Raw genomic sequence first — 14,580 nt, forward strand, 5'->3', positions numbered from 1 at the left:
TGCTTTATGAAGCAGGAGTGAGATTGCTTCCAGCCTGGTGGGTGGTGGTGGGGTAAATCAGGAGAGGGAATTGAGGTTAAAGGAGAAAACTTGGTCTGAATTGCTCGTGATACTCAGCTTGGACTCTGTCTCCTTTTCCTCTCTCCCTGTCTTAATTTATGAGGACTGTTCATCGTGCTTTTTCCTAGACTTGCCTGCAGTTTTACTTTAATGTCTTCTCCAGAACTAGATCCTTTTGGTGTTTTAGGAAGTTTGTGAGTGAGTGTTTGTGTTTTGAGGGCTTCCTAGATGGCTCAAGCGGTAAAGAATCCACCTGCAATGCAGGAGATAGGGGTTTGATCCCTGGGTCAGGAAGGTCCCCTGGACAAGGAAATGGCAACCCACTCCAGTATTGTTGCCTGGAAAATCCCATGGACAGAGGAGTCTGGCAGGCTACTGTATGTTTTGAAGGATTCTTGACTTTTGTTCCTGATGTTTGATGGTTTTGAATCTATTCCATTTTGGTTTGATCTGGTGCCTTTTTCGCTGGAGTGTCTTGTATAGATTTCTTTACTGGAGCTTTTTCTTCAGCTTCCTTTTCATTAGCAAGTTTTGCTTGTTTTCTGTGGAACCTTGCTACCACTTGCAGATATACTCCAGAGTTTCACGTCCTTCTCTTCGTCGTCTTCTGCATCTTCTAAGAGCTGTCCACTAATAACTACAAGCCCTGAACCACTTTTGGACCACAGGTGCCGTTCAGCTCCCCAGGGACAAATTAGCACGGCCAGGGCTGCTTCGTTGGGACCACCTCTGCTCTAGCAGTGTGCGCTTCATCCTTTGCACCAGCCCTGGAACTGACCTCTCTGGAGAGAGGAAAAGGAGACAGAGTCCAAGCTGAGTATAACTGACCTATCTCAAGATAACTGCTCATCTTCATCATTATCCACTTTAAAGTCATCTTTGTTGGTCTTTAGTTGACAACTGAAAGTTGGTTCCAGGGCCCCAGGGGCACACCTGTAGGTGGGAGAGAGGGTGGGCAGAGGTGAGTGACTGTACTTGCAGAGGGCTGTGAGCAGGGTGGAGTCACACCAGGGCAGAAAGCTTTCAGTTTTAACTGTGATGTAGTCCAGTTTATTTTTTCTTTCATCACTTGTGCTTTTGGTGTCATATCTAAGAACCATAATCCTCGTTGCCTAATCCAAGGTCACAAGGATTTATACCTGTGTTTTCTTCTCTGGGTTTTATAGTTTTAGCTCTTAGATTTAGGTCAGCATTTTTGGTGAACAGAATTTCTGTAGTTTTTGTATGTGACTACCCTGGGATCATTAAAAGAGTTTATCATCTTTTAAGAAGTTTTATAGTTTCTCATCACATTATTCTTAATCTACCAGAAGTTGAATTTTTATGTCTGCCTCAAGATAAAAGTCAATACTTTTTCCCCCATATTATTAATTTATTAAAAAGTTCATCCTTTTCCAGCTGCACTTTTAGCTCTATTATAAATCAGGTTTGGACTGATTTCTGGGCTTTAGTGTTCTTTGTGGTATTGATGTAGAAATATAGTAGATATCTGGATTTTTGATTTATCTCTTTTCCCTAGTAGTTCTCAGTTTAAAAGAAAATTGGGGTAAAATTGACATTATATAGCATCATGATTTTATATTTACATACATTGCAAAATGATCTCCCCAGTAAAGCTAGTTAACTATCTCTCGCTATATATGGTTACAGATTTTTTTTTCTTTTGATGAGAATTTTTAACATCTACTCTCTCAGCAACTTTCAACTATACAATAAACTGTTGTTCAGTATAGTCACCAAACTATGGTCAACTATAGTTTACATCTGCATCCCTTACTTATTTTATAATTGGAAGCTTATACTTTTTGACTCCTTTCACCCATTTGGTCCATCTCTGCCTGCCCCTGCAACCACCAGTCTGTTTGAATCTATGAGCTTGTCTGGTGTCTGTCTGTGGTTTTGTCCCAGGGCTACTTAACTGTGAAGAACAAAATGTGATTTCCTGAAACCTGTTTATTTCTTTCTCTATACCTACTTAATGGACATTCTAAAAGAAGGCCTTCTGAGCAAAGGAATAAAAGGGCATGGTTGGAGACCTCATTAACATGAGAATGATCGTTTGAGGTTGCATGAGTCCTTTCTGTTCCAAAGTGGAAGTGGAACTCAAAGCTTCCCTCTTGAAGGATTTTTATCCTTTCATTGGGTGTGGTCTGACTTACATGATGAGGAACCTGACTCTCAGTCTTACTTGGAAATGTAGGTAATCTTTTTCCACTGGGCTTTTAGTAGACTTACCACCTTTAACCTTAATGCCTTTTATATTATATCCATGTAGCTGTTTGTTGAGCATTTACTAGGTATCAGTTGGAGTGATGGAAGACAAAAAGCAGTGAACCAAGTTCAGTCCCTACTTACTTCAGTAGGTGATACTCACTGACCATTTATAGTTGTGCTTGACATATACTGAGTCCTTTAATCCACTCAGAAAGCTGTGTGTTAGGTAGGATGAATATCCCCACTTCACATATGAGGGGTTTGTATACTTGCTCCAGATTGAGGTAAGAACTAGAAAGGGTCGTTGGATCAAACTCCTTGTAAAGGGTGACCCTAGGTCCAACCTGGGCAGAGTATTTCACACAGCCTCCTGTGTTGTGGCTGCACACACTAGCAGTTCATGTGCTTTTGAGTTTGCTGCCTCCTCACTGTAGAATATAAAGTCTGATGGGGGAGTGGGGTAGAGGGTGGTGCTGTGCTGAGTTAAGGGTTAACCCTTCAGTGTTCTACCATGCTCTCTCTGCCAGACATTAGCAGGTACTGTGTGTCTATAAGGCAGAACAGCATTATTCCAGGGACACAGAGGGTCCTTGTGATAGAGGCAGATGCAATACCTTCATACATTTAGATTCTCTTACTTAAGTTGTGGTTCAGGTGCCAAGTTTTGTCTGACTCTTTGCAACTCCATGGACTGCAGCACGCCAGGCTTCCTTGTCCTTCACTATCTCCAGGAGTTTGCCCAAATTCATGTCCATTGAGTCAGTGATGCTATCTAACCCTCTCATCCTCTGCCCGCTCCCTTCTCCTCCTGCCTTGTTTTTTCCAGCATAGAGTCTTTTCCAGTGAGTCGGCTTTTCACATCAGGTGGCCAAGGTATTGGACCTTCACCTTCAGCAATAGGCCTTCCAATGAATATTCAGGGTTGATTTCCTTTGGATTTGACTGGTTTGATCTCCTTGCCGTCCAAGGGACTTAATGAGTCTTCTCCAGCATCACAGTTCAAAAGCATCAGTTCGACACTCAGACTTTTTTATGGTCCAGCTCTCACATCCGTAATGACTACTGGAAAAACCATAGCTCTGACTTCTGCTTTTTAAATATGCTGTCTAGGTTCTGTCATAGCTCTCCTTCCAGGGAGCAAGTGTCTTTTAATTTCATGGTGGCAGTCACTGTCCACAGTAATTTTGGAGCCCAGGAAAACAAAATCTATCACTGCTTCTACTATTTCCCCATCTATTTGCCAAGAAGTGATGGGACCAGATGCCATGATCTTAGTTTTTTGAATGTTGAGTTTTAAGCCAACTTTTTTACTCTGCTCTTTTACTTTCATCAAGAAGCTCTTTAGTTCCTCTTCACTTTCTGCCATTAGAATGGTATTATCTGCATATGTGAGGTTATTGATATTTCTTCTAACAATCTTGATTTCAGCTTGTGATTCAGCCAGCCCAACATTTCACATGATATACTTTGTATATAAGCTAAATAAACAAGGTGACAGTATATAACCTTGTCGTACTCCTTTCCTAATATTGAATCAGTCACTTGTTCCATGTAAGGTTCTAACTATTGCTTCTTAACCCACATATAGGTTTCTCAGGAGGCAGGTAAGGTGGTCTGGTATTCCCATCTCTTAAAGAATTTACCAATTTGTTGTGATCCACACAGTCAAAGGCTTTAGCTTAGTGAATGAAACAAAAGTAGATGTTTTTCTGGAATTCCTTAGCTTTCTCTGTGATCCAGGGAATGTTGGCAATTTGATCTCTGGTTCCTCTGCCTTTTCTAAACCAAGCTTGTACATCTGGAAGTTCTCGTTTCATATCCTGCTGAAGCCTAGCTAGCATGTGAAATGAGCACAGTTGTCCAGTAGTTTGAACATTCTTTGGCATTGCGCTTCTTTGGGATTGAAATGAAAACTGACCTTTTCCAGTCCTGTGGCCACTGCTGAGTTTTCCAAATTTGCTGGCATATTGAATGCAGCACTTTAACAGCATCATGCTTCAGGATTTTAAATAGCTCAGCTGGAATTCCATCACCTCCACTAGCTTTGTTTATTGTAGTGCTTCCTAAGGCTCACTTGACTTCACACTCCAGGTTGTCTGGCTCTAGGTGAGTAACCACACCATCGTGGTTATCCTGGTCATTAAGACCCTTTTTGCATAGTTTTGTGTACTCTTGCTGCTGCTTTTTTTAATCTCTTCTGCCTCTGTTAGTCCTTACTGTTTCTGTCCTTTATCATGCCCATCCTGGCATGAAATGTTCCCTTGATATTCCCAATTTTCTTGAAGAGATCTCTAGTCTTTCCCATTCTATTGTTCGTCTCTATTTCTTTGCACTGTTCATTGAAGAAGGCCTTATCTCTTATCTCTCTTTGCTATTTGATTCCCTTATTATTTTGCTTTAAATTTATCAGAATACGAAAGGGTTTATCTATCAAAAGATGACTTATGCTGTTTAGTTATTAGTCAAAATAAATCTGGTTGGGTTCATTAGGGCCTTTGGGTCCTTAGACCCTTGTTGGTTAAGTGATTACCCTGTAGAATCAGCGAAGCGTTGCTCAGAAGCACGTGTTGTCTCTGGTGAATAATTACTGGTGGGGCTGACGTGCAGCAGATGCCTGACTCTCCCTTTCTGGGTCTCTTAGCAACAGCTTGAAGAGGAGGCCGCGAAGCCTCCAGAGCCCGAGAAGCCTGTGTCCCCCCCTCCTGTGGAGCAGAAGCACCGCAGTGTTGTCCAGATTATTTATGATGAAAACCGGGTAAGTTCACACCATTCTGTGGCAGCTCAGGGCTTGAAGACCACTGGGCTATACCTTCTCCAGTTGTCTCTGTTCTGTGGTAATGTTAACTGTATTAAAACCTGCTTTCTGCTATAATTTTTTAATGTTCTTAAATTTTGAAGCTTGGTGCTTTTCTTTACATACTGAAGAAAAGTTGATAGTTGTGTCTTAAATTATTTAATATTTCATATTCATGTTATATGGTATAAATACTTATTTTTAACAGTATAATGTTATCAGCCAAATCTCCTGTTGTATAGTGTTAAGTAAGTGTGTAGCACACAATGCAGCCATTCTGTGGTTTTTCACTTTATAAGCGACATTTGATGCCAAGTACACTGTTGTAGTAGAGAATGTGTCATTGGATGTGGGAATGACTTGCATTATCCAGAACTGAGAGTTGGGGTGTAGTTTGAATTTTAGTTATAAAGTGTGAGGCCACTGACCTTTAGGTAGAATTTTGCCTTTTTAGGTCTATTAAAACAATTTCTTCATGCTTATAATTAAAAAGTGTCCATGAATTTAGGAAAGCTGGACCTCAATTCTATGAATAATTTTGTGATGTTGAAGTTGGTTTTTGACCAGAATCCAGCCCAGGAACTAGCAGTTAAAGGAAAACCAACTTCCCCCTAATGTGAATAGAACCTTGTGACAGAGCTGCTTATCATGGGTCTTCCAGAAGCCCCCGTTGAAGGAAGAATTCGTGCTTTATGTACCGTGTTAGAGAACTGGCTTGTCAGCTAAAGGCTACCATCAGCAGAAGTTGGGGGTTGTTGTTTCAGTTGTTTGCCCTGTTGTGAGTGGAGTCACCAGAATCAGTGCATCTTACACAGGCAGCCTACAGCCGTATTATCCCAGATCCTAAAGGAAATGGCTTTGAGAAAAGCAGCTGTGAGCTAGTCATTAAGTAAGCATTTACACGAGTGATCTTGGAGTCAGGTGCATGGATGTGTGTGTATAGATGGATAACTGAGTCATCAGACACCCAATACTCAAGATGATGGTAATTGTCACCAGGAGGCAGAAATGTGGGTTAATTACCAGTTTCTTGACTGGGTTCAAAATCAGTCCAATTTATTGGACAGAACAGCTTCCGTGAAGGTGAGTCCAGTGAGGGTGAAAGGCAGTGGGTGGAGTAAGTGATGAGGATCCCTCAGGGCATGCCTGGAGGGTAGACTTTTATAGAAAGTCTCCTGCTTTATAAAACACACTAGAACAATAAAGCACTTCTGTGGGCTGATTGGCTTCAGGTCAATTTGTGACTCAAGGGTAAAGTAAATAAGGATCAGAGCTGGTGATAATGGAAAAGGATTTTATAAAACACTGAATTCTTAGTATGAGTTACTTTTCAAGTATGTTGAATCCAGTGATATTTATTAATTGATTGAATTGCTTAATTAGCCTTCTCTTACAGGCTTAATAAACAGTTCCAGTGTTAGTGGGTTCTGCGGTTGCCTGACTAGGATGTGACAGAGAATCCGGTTTGTGTTTGATTTATGTGTGTGCTCTTTTTCATTAGTTAGTGTGGTACGTGTTCCTCGATGCCCATCAGCAGAGCCGGAAAGCTCCTTGTGGACCTCTTCTTGCCACTTCAGCATTTATACACTCAGCTTGTTACACATTCTGTGTAGAAGAACCTAGCTTGAAATCTGTGTTAATATTAGACTTACAGTGAAGATTGTTTTTAACTCAGTAACCACAGAAATCATCTTTTAAAACAAATTCTTGGCAGAGCTTACCTGGAAGAGATCGAAGCCGGGTCACCTTTAAGGGACCTGGAAGGGAGTGTTTGGCTTCCGGAAGGGCGTTGCGATGTGGTTCGAGGTTCTCCCCGGGATCGCCGTCATGGGCATGTGCTTGTTCATCCCGGAAATGGCCACCGCACACATCCACAGGTTCAGTAACAGGGGCAAGGAAAAAAGGGTTGCCCGTTATTCATATCAGTGGTATTTGATGGAGATAGGCGTGTCTCTGGAGTAAACCGTTTATGTGTCAATGGGTTTGGAGAACATTGATTAAGGAAATGTTTTCCTGGTTGATGAAGAACAACTCAGTTATGCTCTTCTATCCCTGCTAGTAGATTATGCTGTATATTGTGTAGCATGCATTGTATTTTGTAGTGTGTAATAAAAATAAAAAATAAAATCAGAAAAACAAATTCTTTTTGTATCCGCTGTTGCTAGTTGTCTGCTGTGGTGGTGCTTGTGCAGTAGGTCCTAGATGGTAGCAGGGGTCTCCAGGGGGCAGGGTGGAGGTCCTCGGGGGCGGAAGTGGAGCATGCAGCCTTCCTTACTCCTGACCCTGACCCGAACCTTTCTCCTCACCAGCTGCCTTTTGTCAGACCTTTGCCCTATCTGTGCTTTTCATGAATGACCTTACTCATTTTGACTCAGAAGGCAGAGAGCAGTGGTTGGTGACAGGGGTCGTCCCCTTCTTGTTTGTCAGCAGCACATGCTGGTTGCAGCCTAACATGTCTTGAGAGACTGGGGCCATGATCTGAGAGGCGACTTCTTTCTTTTATTTAGGACGTTAATGGGAAGCAGAAAACTGCTCACGCTGATGGTTAGCTTTAAAACTGTCTTAGTGAGAGAACAAGTGCTCTGCATCATAGTTAAACTTGAGGCCAAGATTCATTTAGTCTCTAAACAGACGCTTCTCAACTATTTTTAATAGTTTAATTTGCTGTCACCCTTCCCAGTTGTAGATCCCAAAAATATTTGTCAGTGCTCTAATTTCAGTGTTATAATACATATTGAAAGAGGGGTGTGGAGTGTAGTTTTCAGAAACATTTATGCTTTGGTTGAATGATTTGCAAGTTACTGTGGCACTAGTTTCACTAGAAGAAAGAGATTGACAATAGAGAACGTACTCAGTGCCAATAACCCCTCGTCACTGAGGCCATTGTCCTGGAAACTATTTCTCTCTTTCTGCTACTCTGCAGATTTGGTTAATCAATGAGGAGCCTCAGTCCTGCCTCCTGAGTGTTGGTCTGGTCAGTTGCTTCTCTCTTCCTCCTTTGGCACTAGCTTATTTTAACCCATCACCTCACATAGGTGCTGAATTTCCTTCCTTCAGTCTTTTCTTTCTAATCCGTCCTTCATATTTGAGACCTCCAGTGTGATTTCCAAATAGAACTTTTTGCTAAGTTTCTATTTCTCTCTTTCTCCCAAGTAGCCCAGCCTTTTCATCAGGGCTCACATGCCTGCCTGGCCAGCCTGCGGGCCTGGACTCCTTTCTTAGCACTACCAGAACAGGTGTGAGTGTCCCCTTGATGACAGTGCTTTTTACCCTGTAATGTTGCCCCAGTGCCAGGCGTCCCTGTGTCTTGCTCGTCTTGTCTGTCGAGTGCAATCACTTCAGGACCCAAAGCAAGGATCATTTTCTCTGTGAAGCCTTCCAGGACTCCTTATCCTCCACACCAGAAAGTCAGTCTTATTCATTGTTTGCTTAGGGTCTAGCAGGTGCTTGTCACATAACATATTCAGTGTGTGTTTGAGGCATTAATTACTTCTATCTGTAGATTTAGAACAAAGTTATATTATGTAAATGTGAAGGTTTTAAATTAAAATGTTTCTGCCAAACAATTGATAGGTTAATCTGTTCTTAGCAGTTTAGCCAACATTAAGTCAAATATTTAATAAAATTTTGCAAAACTTAAGTCTTGGAATATGCAAACACCTTCTAAATATCAGCTCTAAAATTAATCCTGAAGAGGTAAGTGCTTTTAATTAATAGGATACCAGTAAATATTTGCCATAACATAATTTCCCCCTTGTTTACCAGTATTATTTGTTTACAGTTCCACTTGGCCAGCTTGTTCTTGGTTGAAGAACAGGCTGTAGACTGTATAGTGGTGGAGTGCCTCTAGAAGGCAAATTGAAAAACTGGCAAGTGTAGATTATCTAGAGAGATTATCATTGAAGGTGTTAGATATTTCCAAATTTATGACCTGTGATTATGTTATTTGTGTGTTATTGAATACATGCCTTATAGTTAGTAAATTTGAATTTTCTGGTATGTACGTTTGGCTTTTTGAGAACAGTTGTTCTCAACTGCAGGCTTTTTTGATTGTTATAACTTGTAGCGGGGTGGAGTGCTGGTGGCATCTAATGGATTGAGACTGGGGTACTGCTGAGTAGCTTATAATGCACTGGGCAGTCCCCATAAGAAAGAGACATCTGGCCCAAAATGTTAATGGTACCAAGGGCAATAAGTCTGCCTTAAAATTGTCAATAGAAATAGAGTTCATGCGGCACATTGTATGGGTTGTTACAGTTTTGTATTTGACATTTTTGATAGGTTTATTTTTCATCTCAATAACATTTTGAGTTTCTTGGAGTTCAGAAAGTACATTACACTAGTTTGAGCCTTCTACACTGGTTAAACATACTTCTTTTCACATAATATATGCTAAGTAAATCTTTGACCGATTGACTGATAAAGGAAAAGGAGAATGTTTAAGGGAAAATCTTTCTTTATACTTGGGGATCCTTCTTAATTTCATTCCCACGATGTCTCACATCAGAAGTCCTGGAGAGTTCCTAACTGCAGTGTGTGGACAGTGGGAGTCTGTAGTGGACAGGGAACCCTTGTGACCAGTGAGCACGTGCTGGGCAGAGAGAGCTGAGAACCTTGACACTGTTACCGGATATAGAATTCCAGCTTAAACAGCTTGAGTGTCGAATTTTGTTGTATTTCATTTGTCTATTAAAGGTAGATTTCTGCTAGATAGCACTTTGGTCTAGATGATTTAACTTTTGAAAAAGACATGTGGTGTTGGTTTAGTCTCTAAGTTGTGTCTGACTCTTGAGACCTCATGGACTGTAGCCTGCAAGGCTCCTCTGTCCATGGGCTTCTTCAGGTAAGAACACTGGAATGGGTTGCCATTTCCTTCTCTAGGGGATCTTCCTGACCCAGGAATCTAACTGGGGTCTCCTGCAAGACAGAGAGATTCTTTACCAACTGGGCTATGAGGGAAGCCCCAAAAGGCATGTAAAAGTATATAATTCAACATTTATTCACTAATGAATACTTTGAGTAATTCAAACTAGTTTTTCTCTGTTATTAACAAGGTTTTCTTAAAACTAGAGAATATACTCATTATAAGCTTTTCTTCAAAGATACCAGTTTGGCCTACCATGGTAAAGATTGCCAACTTTATGTTATTTTGTGTTTTTAAATCATCTTTAAAGATATGAAGAGTTGAAGTTTTAAACATGTTTGAGGGATTCATTTCTAATAGTGAATCTCTGCTTCCTCTCCTTGGAATCTTATTAGTAATATCTATTTGCTTTTAAGAACTTAGCAATTCTTTGGGTTTTGCTTTCAAAACACATGTTTAGATTTGACTGATTTGGTGAAGGAGTTATGAAAACAAAATTAGTATTTTAGCCTATCATATGAAAGAAGAATATTTGGAAGTAAGGATAAGTTTGACTATATATTGGCCTTTAGGTAAATATTATTGAATTAGAAGTCATTTTGCATTTAGGTAAAGTAATTTTTACTTATATAATAATATTTTTATCTGTAGAAAAAAGCGGAAGAAGCTCATAAAATATTTGAAGGTCTTGGCCCAAAAGTTGAACTGGTGAGTAAAAAATTTTTTTCGTGTCTAATGCTCTTTTTGAAGCAGTTTTTCTTGGGATAAGGTGGAGTATGGTCGCTTGATTCAGGATGAGAGTACTGTGGCCGGACAGTAAGGGTGATAAGCTTGAAATAATATGCACAAACTTGGGACCTTTGCAGAGGCATTTTCCTGATCATGTTTTTGCCCGAGCAGCTGTTAAATCACTGAGGTAGAAGGAGGAAGAAGTAATAGCAGAAATGGAAAACTCTTTGAATCATCTTGTTAGGGTAATAATGGCATTTAATCCTCCTTTGTCTTTCAAAGTTAAAAAAAAAAATCTATGAGTGAAGCGACTATGGGGTACAGTGGATTTCATTGTTAGCAGATGGGGTGGACAGAGTTATTCAGAGAGGCCAGCTAAGTCTGGAGGTTGTGGCTGAGTGTTTGTGTGTAGACCCATTAGCAGTACTTTACCTGAGCTTCCATTGATGTGTAGGGAGTGTGTCTTTGTCTCTTAGTAGGCAAGTGTACAACATTTTGTTTATAAATGTTTGGTTTATTTTATAGCCACTCTATAACCAGCCGTCAGACACCAAGGTGTACCATGAGAACATCAAGACGTAAGTATTGATCATCTTTGGAGTTCTTGAGTTAAAGACCGTATATTCTATAGAGAGACCATTTTTACATTATCTGCTGACATAGTACTATAATGTAGTGTAGGTGTGTTTTAGATTTGTGTAATTTGCTGTCGTTTTACTATATGTTATCTTCCTCTGGCTTTTTGGGGGTTGGGGTAACAGCTTTGAGTTTCCGAGGCCAAAAAATAAAATAAATGATTGCATAAAACTAGCTGGTTTTATGATCTGCTAGTAAAAAAGGTGGATACTTAACATTGAAATGGCTTACCTTGAGGCTTGAATTTTTTGCCTCCTGTTTTGTCTTTTTTTCAGTGGAGTACCTGCAAGGCGCATGATGAAGTAAGATAATGAAGCTTTTTCATTTAAGACTAGTGATGACACCGTCCCCCACCAAGCCACATCTGCCATTGCAAAGTAGAAGTGCCACGGATCATTTTATCATTATTCAAATCCTATTCTAGGGAAATCCCTTCCATGACTCTTGCTAATGACGGTATTTGTAGACCCTTCTGCCGTTTCATGCCCTGGTGCCTCGGAAGCGCTCAGCCCTCACGTGGGTGCGGAGACTGCTCCACAATGTAGCTGGCTTAGCCTTGCTCCTCCCAGACACCAGGCCTTTCTGGATGCACATTTTGGAATAAGAAAATAAGTGAAAAGAAAACCTAATTTCTTGATCTGATTGAAGTAAGAGAGGAAGCTAGATAGGTATCTTTTTTTTTTAATTATCATATTTTAAGAGAATTTTAGATGAGTTATTCTTAGTTTGTAACAAAAATGTGATATTTCTTCTTTATTATGTTTTATTAACTATAACCAGAACATTATACTTATTTACTAGTACAGTTACTAATGAGCACATTGATATTTATATATATATATATATATAATTAAAAAAAATTTTTCTTACTGAGAGTATATGCAATAGTTAGCTACTTTGCAGAAGTGGTGGCAAATATAATTTGCATGGTAGTATGCATGACAGAAACTGAAATTTGAATGATTTTAACTTTTGTTAAGTAAGTGGTTTATAATAAAAGTCATATACCTAGAATTTTTCTGTGAGATGCTGCTGTGGTCTTTGACAACCCTTAGAACTAGGTTAGGCAAAACATATAAAATATACCTTACTTTGGAACTGTTTAGCTGTTCTAACATTTTTAAAAAGGAGAATAGCGGATAAAAATCTAGTTGGCTCCTTTTAATAATTTTTTTTTTCCACAAAGCTTCCATTATGTTTGTGTTCTGTCTTTTCCCTGATAGTTGCTGCAGAGCAGCCCTGTCTGATTTATTTCATATTAGCTATCGTCCTGCTATAGTGTTTAGCACACTATCCTGAGAAGGAGTTCTTCATGTAAATTCTTAGGAACCATTGTAAATTATATTTATTGATTGTCTTTTGCTGTTGAGTAGCACATAATTACAGCGAGAGCAAACTGCATACATGGAAATGCTTCCATGCTTTCCACTGCACACCATCTTGTGAAGTACCGTCTACTCAGCTACGTGTGTCCATACGGATCGTTCAGTAGCTGTTCTGTCATTATCATCATTTGCTTTGTATGAAATAGCAAATGTTCCTTTCAGTAATTCTCTTTAATCTCTTGGCTCCTTTTCCATATAGCCAGCTCCTGACTGTTCATGCTTATTTAAGTGGAGCCAGTGTCAGTGTTAGTCCGGAGTGGCAGATAACCAAAAAAATTACTTCTACTTGCCTTGGCTTTGTATTTATATTTGAATAATCAGCTTGAAATCCTTTCTGGAAGTAGGTGGGGTATAAATATTTATATTTGAACCTGCATGCCATTGTTTTTGAAGGTTACAGTGCTTCATATTTCAAAAGTGAAACTGTTAAGTTATAAGGGAGGACTTGCTGTCCTATCACATTGCCCTCCCCATGACTTCTTAGAGTGGACTGCGTTGTTTCTGTGCCTGAAGAAAGCCTCTGTTTACGGCAGAGTCAGCCCTCTGTGTTGGTACACTCTGAGGAGGCAGGGCAGCGTGGACTTGTGTTAGGAGGTAACTGTGAAAGCTTGGCCTCCTCTCCACCTCCCTCCTCCCAAGAGTGAACCAGGGTGCTTAACCTCACTAGGATTCTTAAGAAGAATCAGTAATTGTTATAACTTGAAAATAATATTTGCCTTATGAATGTAATAGTTGAAAATGAACTCTTTGTGTTAAAGCCTTACTATAGAATGGGAGGAAATTTAGTCCTAATTATTGGAGGAGTCTTGTTTTGCAGGGTGAAAAAATTAGGATTAACTTTGATTATATTGTATATTCTTAAGTGATCTTTGCTTGTTTTTCAGTGTCTCTGAAAACAAAGTGAATGCACTATTGAATTGTACTTTTTCTTAATGTCATACAACCGTATTTTTCTCTTCTAGAAACCAGGTGATGAGGAAAAAACTCATTTTATTTTTTAAAAGAAGAAATCATGCAAGAAAACAAAGGGTGAGGTCCTATCCTTGTTCACTGAAATTTGTTCAGCTTTCCCGTCCGTGCTTCTTCAGGCATTCGCTTTCCCATTGTTAGTGAGAACGGTTCTTGACCACACTTGAGAGCAGGTGCTGATTTGTAACTATAAATGTGACTTAGACATCAATCTGAGTCTAGTAACATTTTGATATCATAAATCACACTTAATATCATCAAATTCTCTTGGTCATCTGTGTATAGCATTTTCATCTAGCCAAAATAAAGAAAATGGTGAGTAGTTTAAAAAAATATGAAAGAGAAGTAGGATGATCTCATTTAGTCTCTTAACCTCAGACAAATTGGGTAAGTTATGGTCATGCCGATGAGGCATCACTGTTCTTTCTTGTTAGAATCTGGGTCAGCTAAAGTTCAGCTTTTTCAAATTCACGGTATTCTTTGTATTTATTATGACTTGCAGTCTAAAAATTTTGTGGTTATAATCTTCATGGAAATTAAGTTACAGAAAATATGATGCCACTGTTCTTTTATAGTGTGTTCGTAATAATTTTAGACTGTTAATTCATTTGAATGGTTTCTTACTGAATAAATGATATATTTTGATTCACATCAGAAATGAACTTGTACCTTGTATTTAAGGACCTGTTAGTTTAATGAATTGTAAGAGTCACCAGCTTTTATATGGTATATAACTCCTAATGTTCTAATCTGGCAGTCTGGGCCTTCAGATACTTTCTTAAATTATCAGTCTTGATTTTTTTTTTTTTTTTTTTGGCCAAGAACATACACATATAAATAAATTAGCTAAAGTGTTTTTTTTCTGTCCAGTAATTTTGTTTTAATTATGGTAATTGCTAAATTTGCTATCCAAAGAGGCAAACATAGAG

At 39.3% G+C, this 14,580-nt stretch overlaps 1 protein-coding gene across 30 annotated transcripts in view; it reads left to right on the forward strand.

The window, feature by feature from the left end:
• NCOR1 (nuclear receptor corepressor 1) overlaps positions 1-14,580 on the forward strand; it is a 115,658-nt gene that overhangs the window by 33,573 nt on the left and 67,505 nt on the right. For 20 of the 30 annotated variants that reach the window (XM_024979813.2, XM_024979812.2, XM_024979811.2 and 17 more), the window contains exons 6-10: positions 4,916-5,029; positions 10,584-10,640; positions 11,187-11,239; positions 11,573-11,599; positions 13,645-13,711. In XM_024979813.2, coding sequence (XP_024835581.1) covers positions 4,916-5,029; positions 10,584-10,640; positions 11,187-11,239; positions 11,573-11,599; positions 13,645-13,711 — 318 coding nt within the window. The other 10 variants (XM_024979819.2, NM_001193059.2, XM_024979818.2 and 7 more) reach the window with 2 other exon arrangements.

The sequence above is a fragment of the Bos taurus genome, chromosome 19 (assembly GCF_002263795.3).
Source record: "Bos taurus isolate L1 Dominette 01449 registration number 42190680 breed Hereford chromosome 19, ARS-UCD2.0, whole genome shotgun sequence".
Classification (NCBI taxonomy): domain Eukaryota; kingdom Metazoa; phylum Chordata; class Mammalia; order Artiodactyla; family Bovidae; genus Bos; species Bos taurus.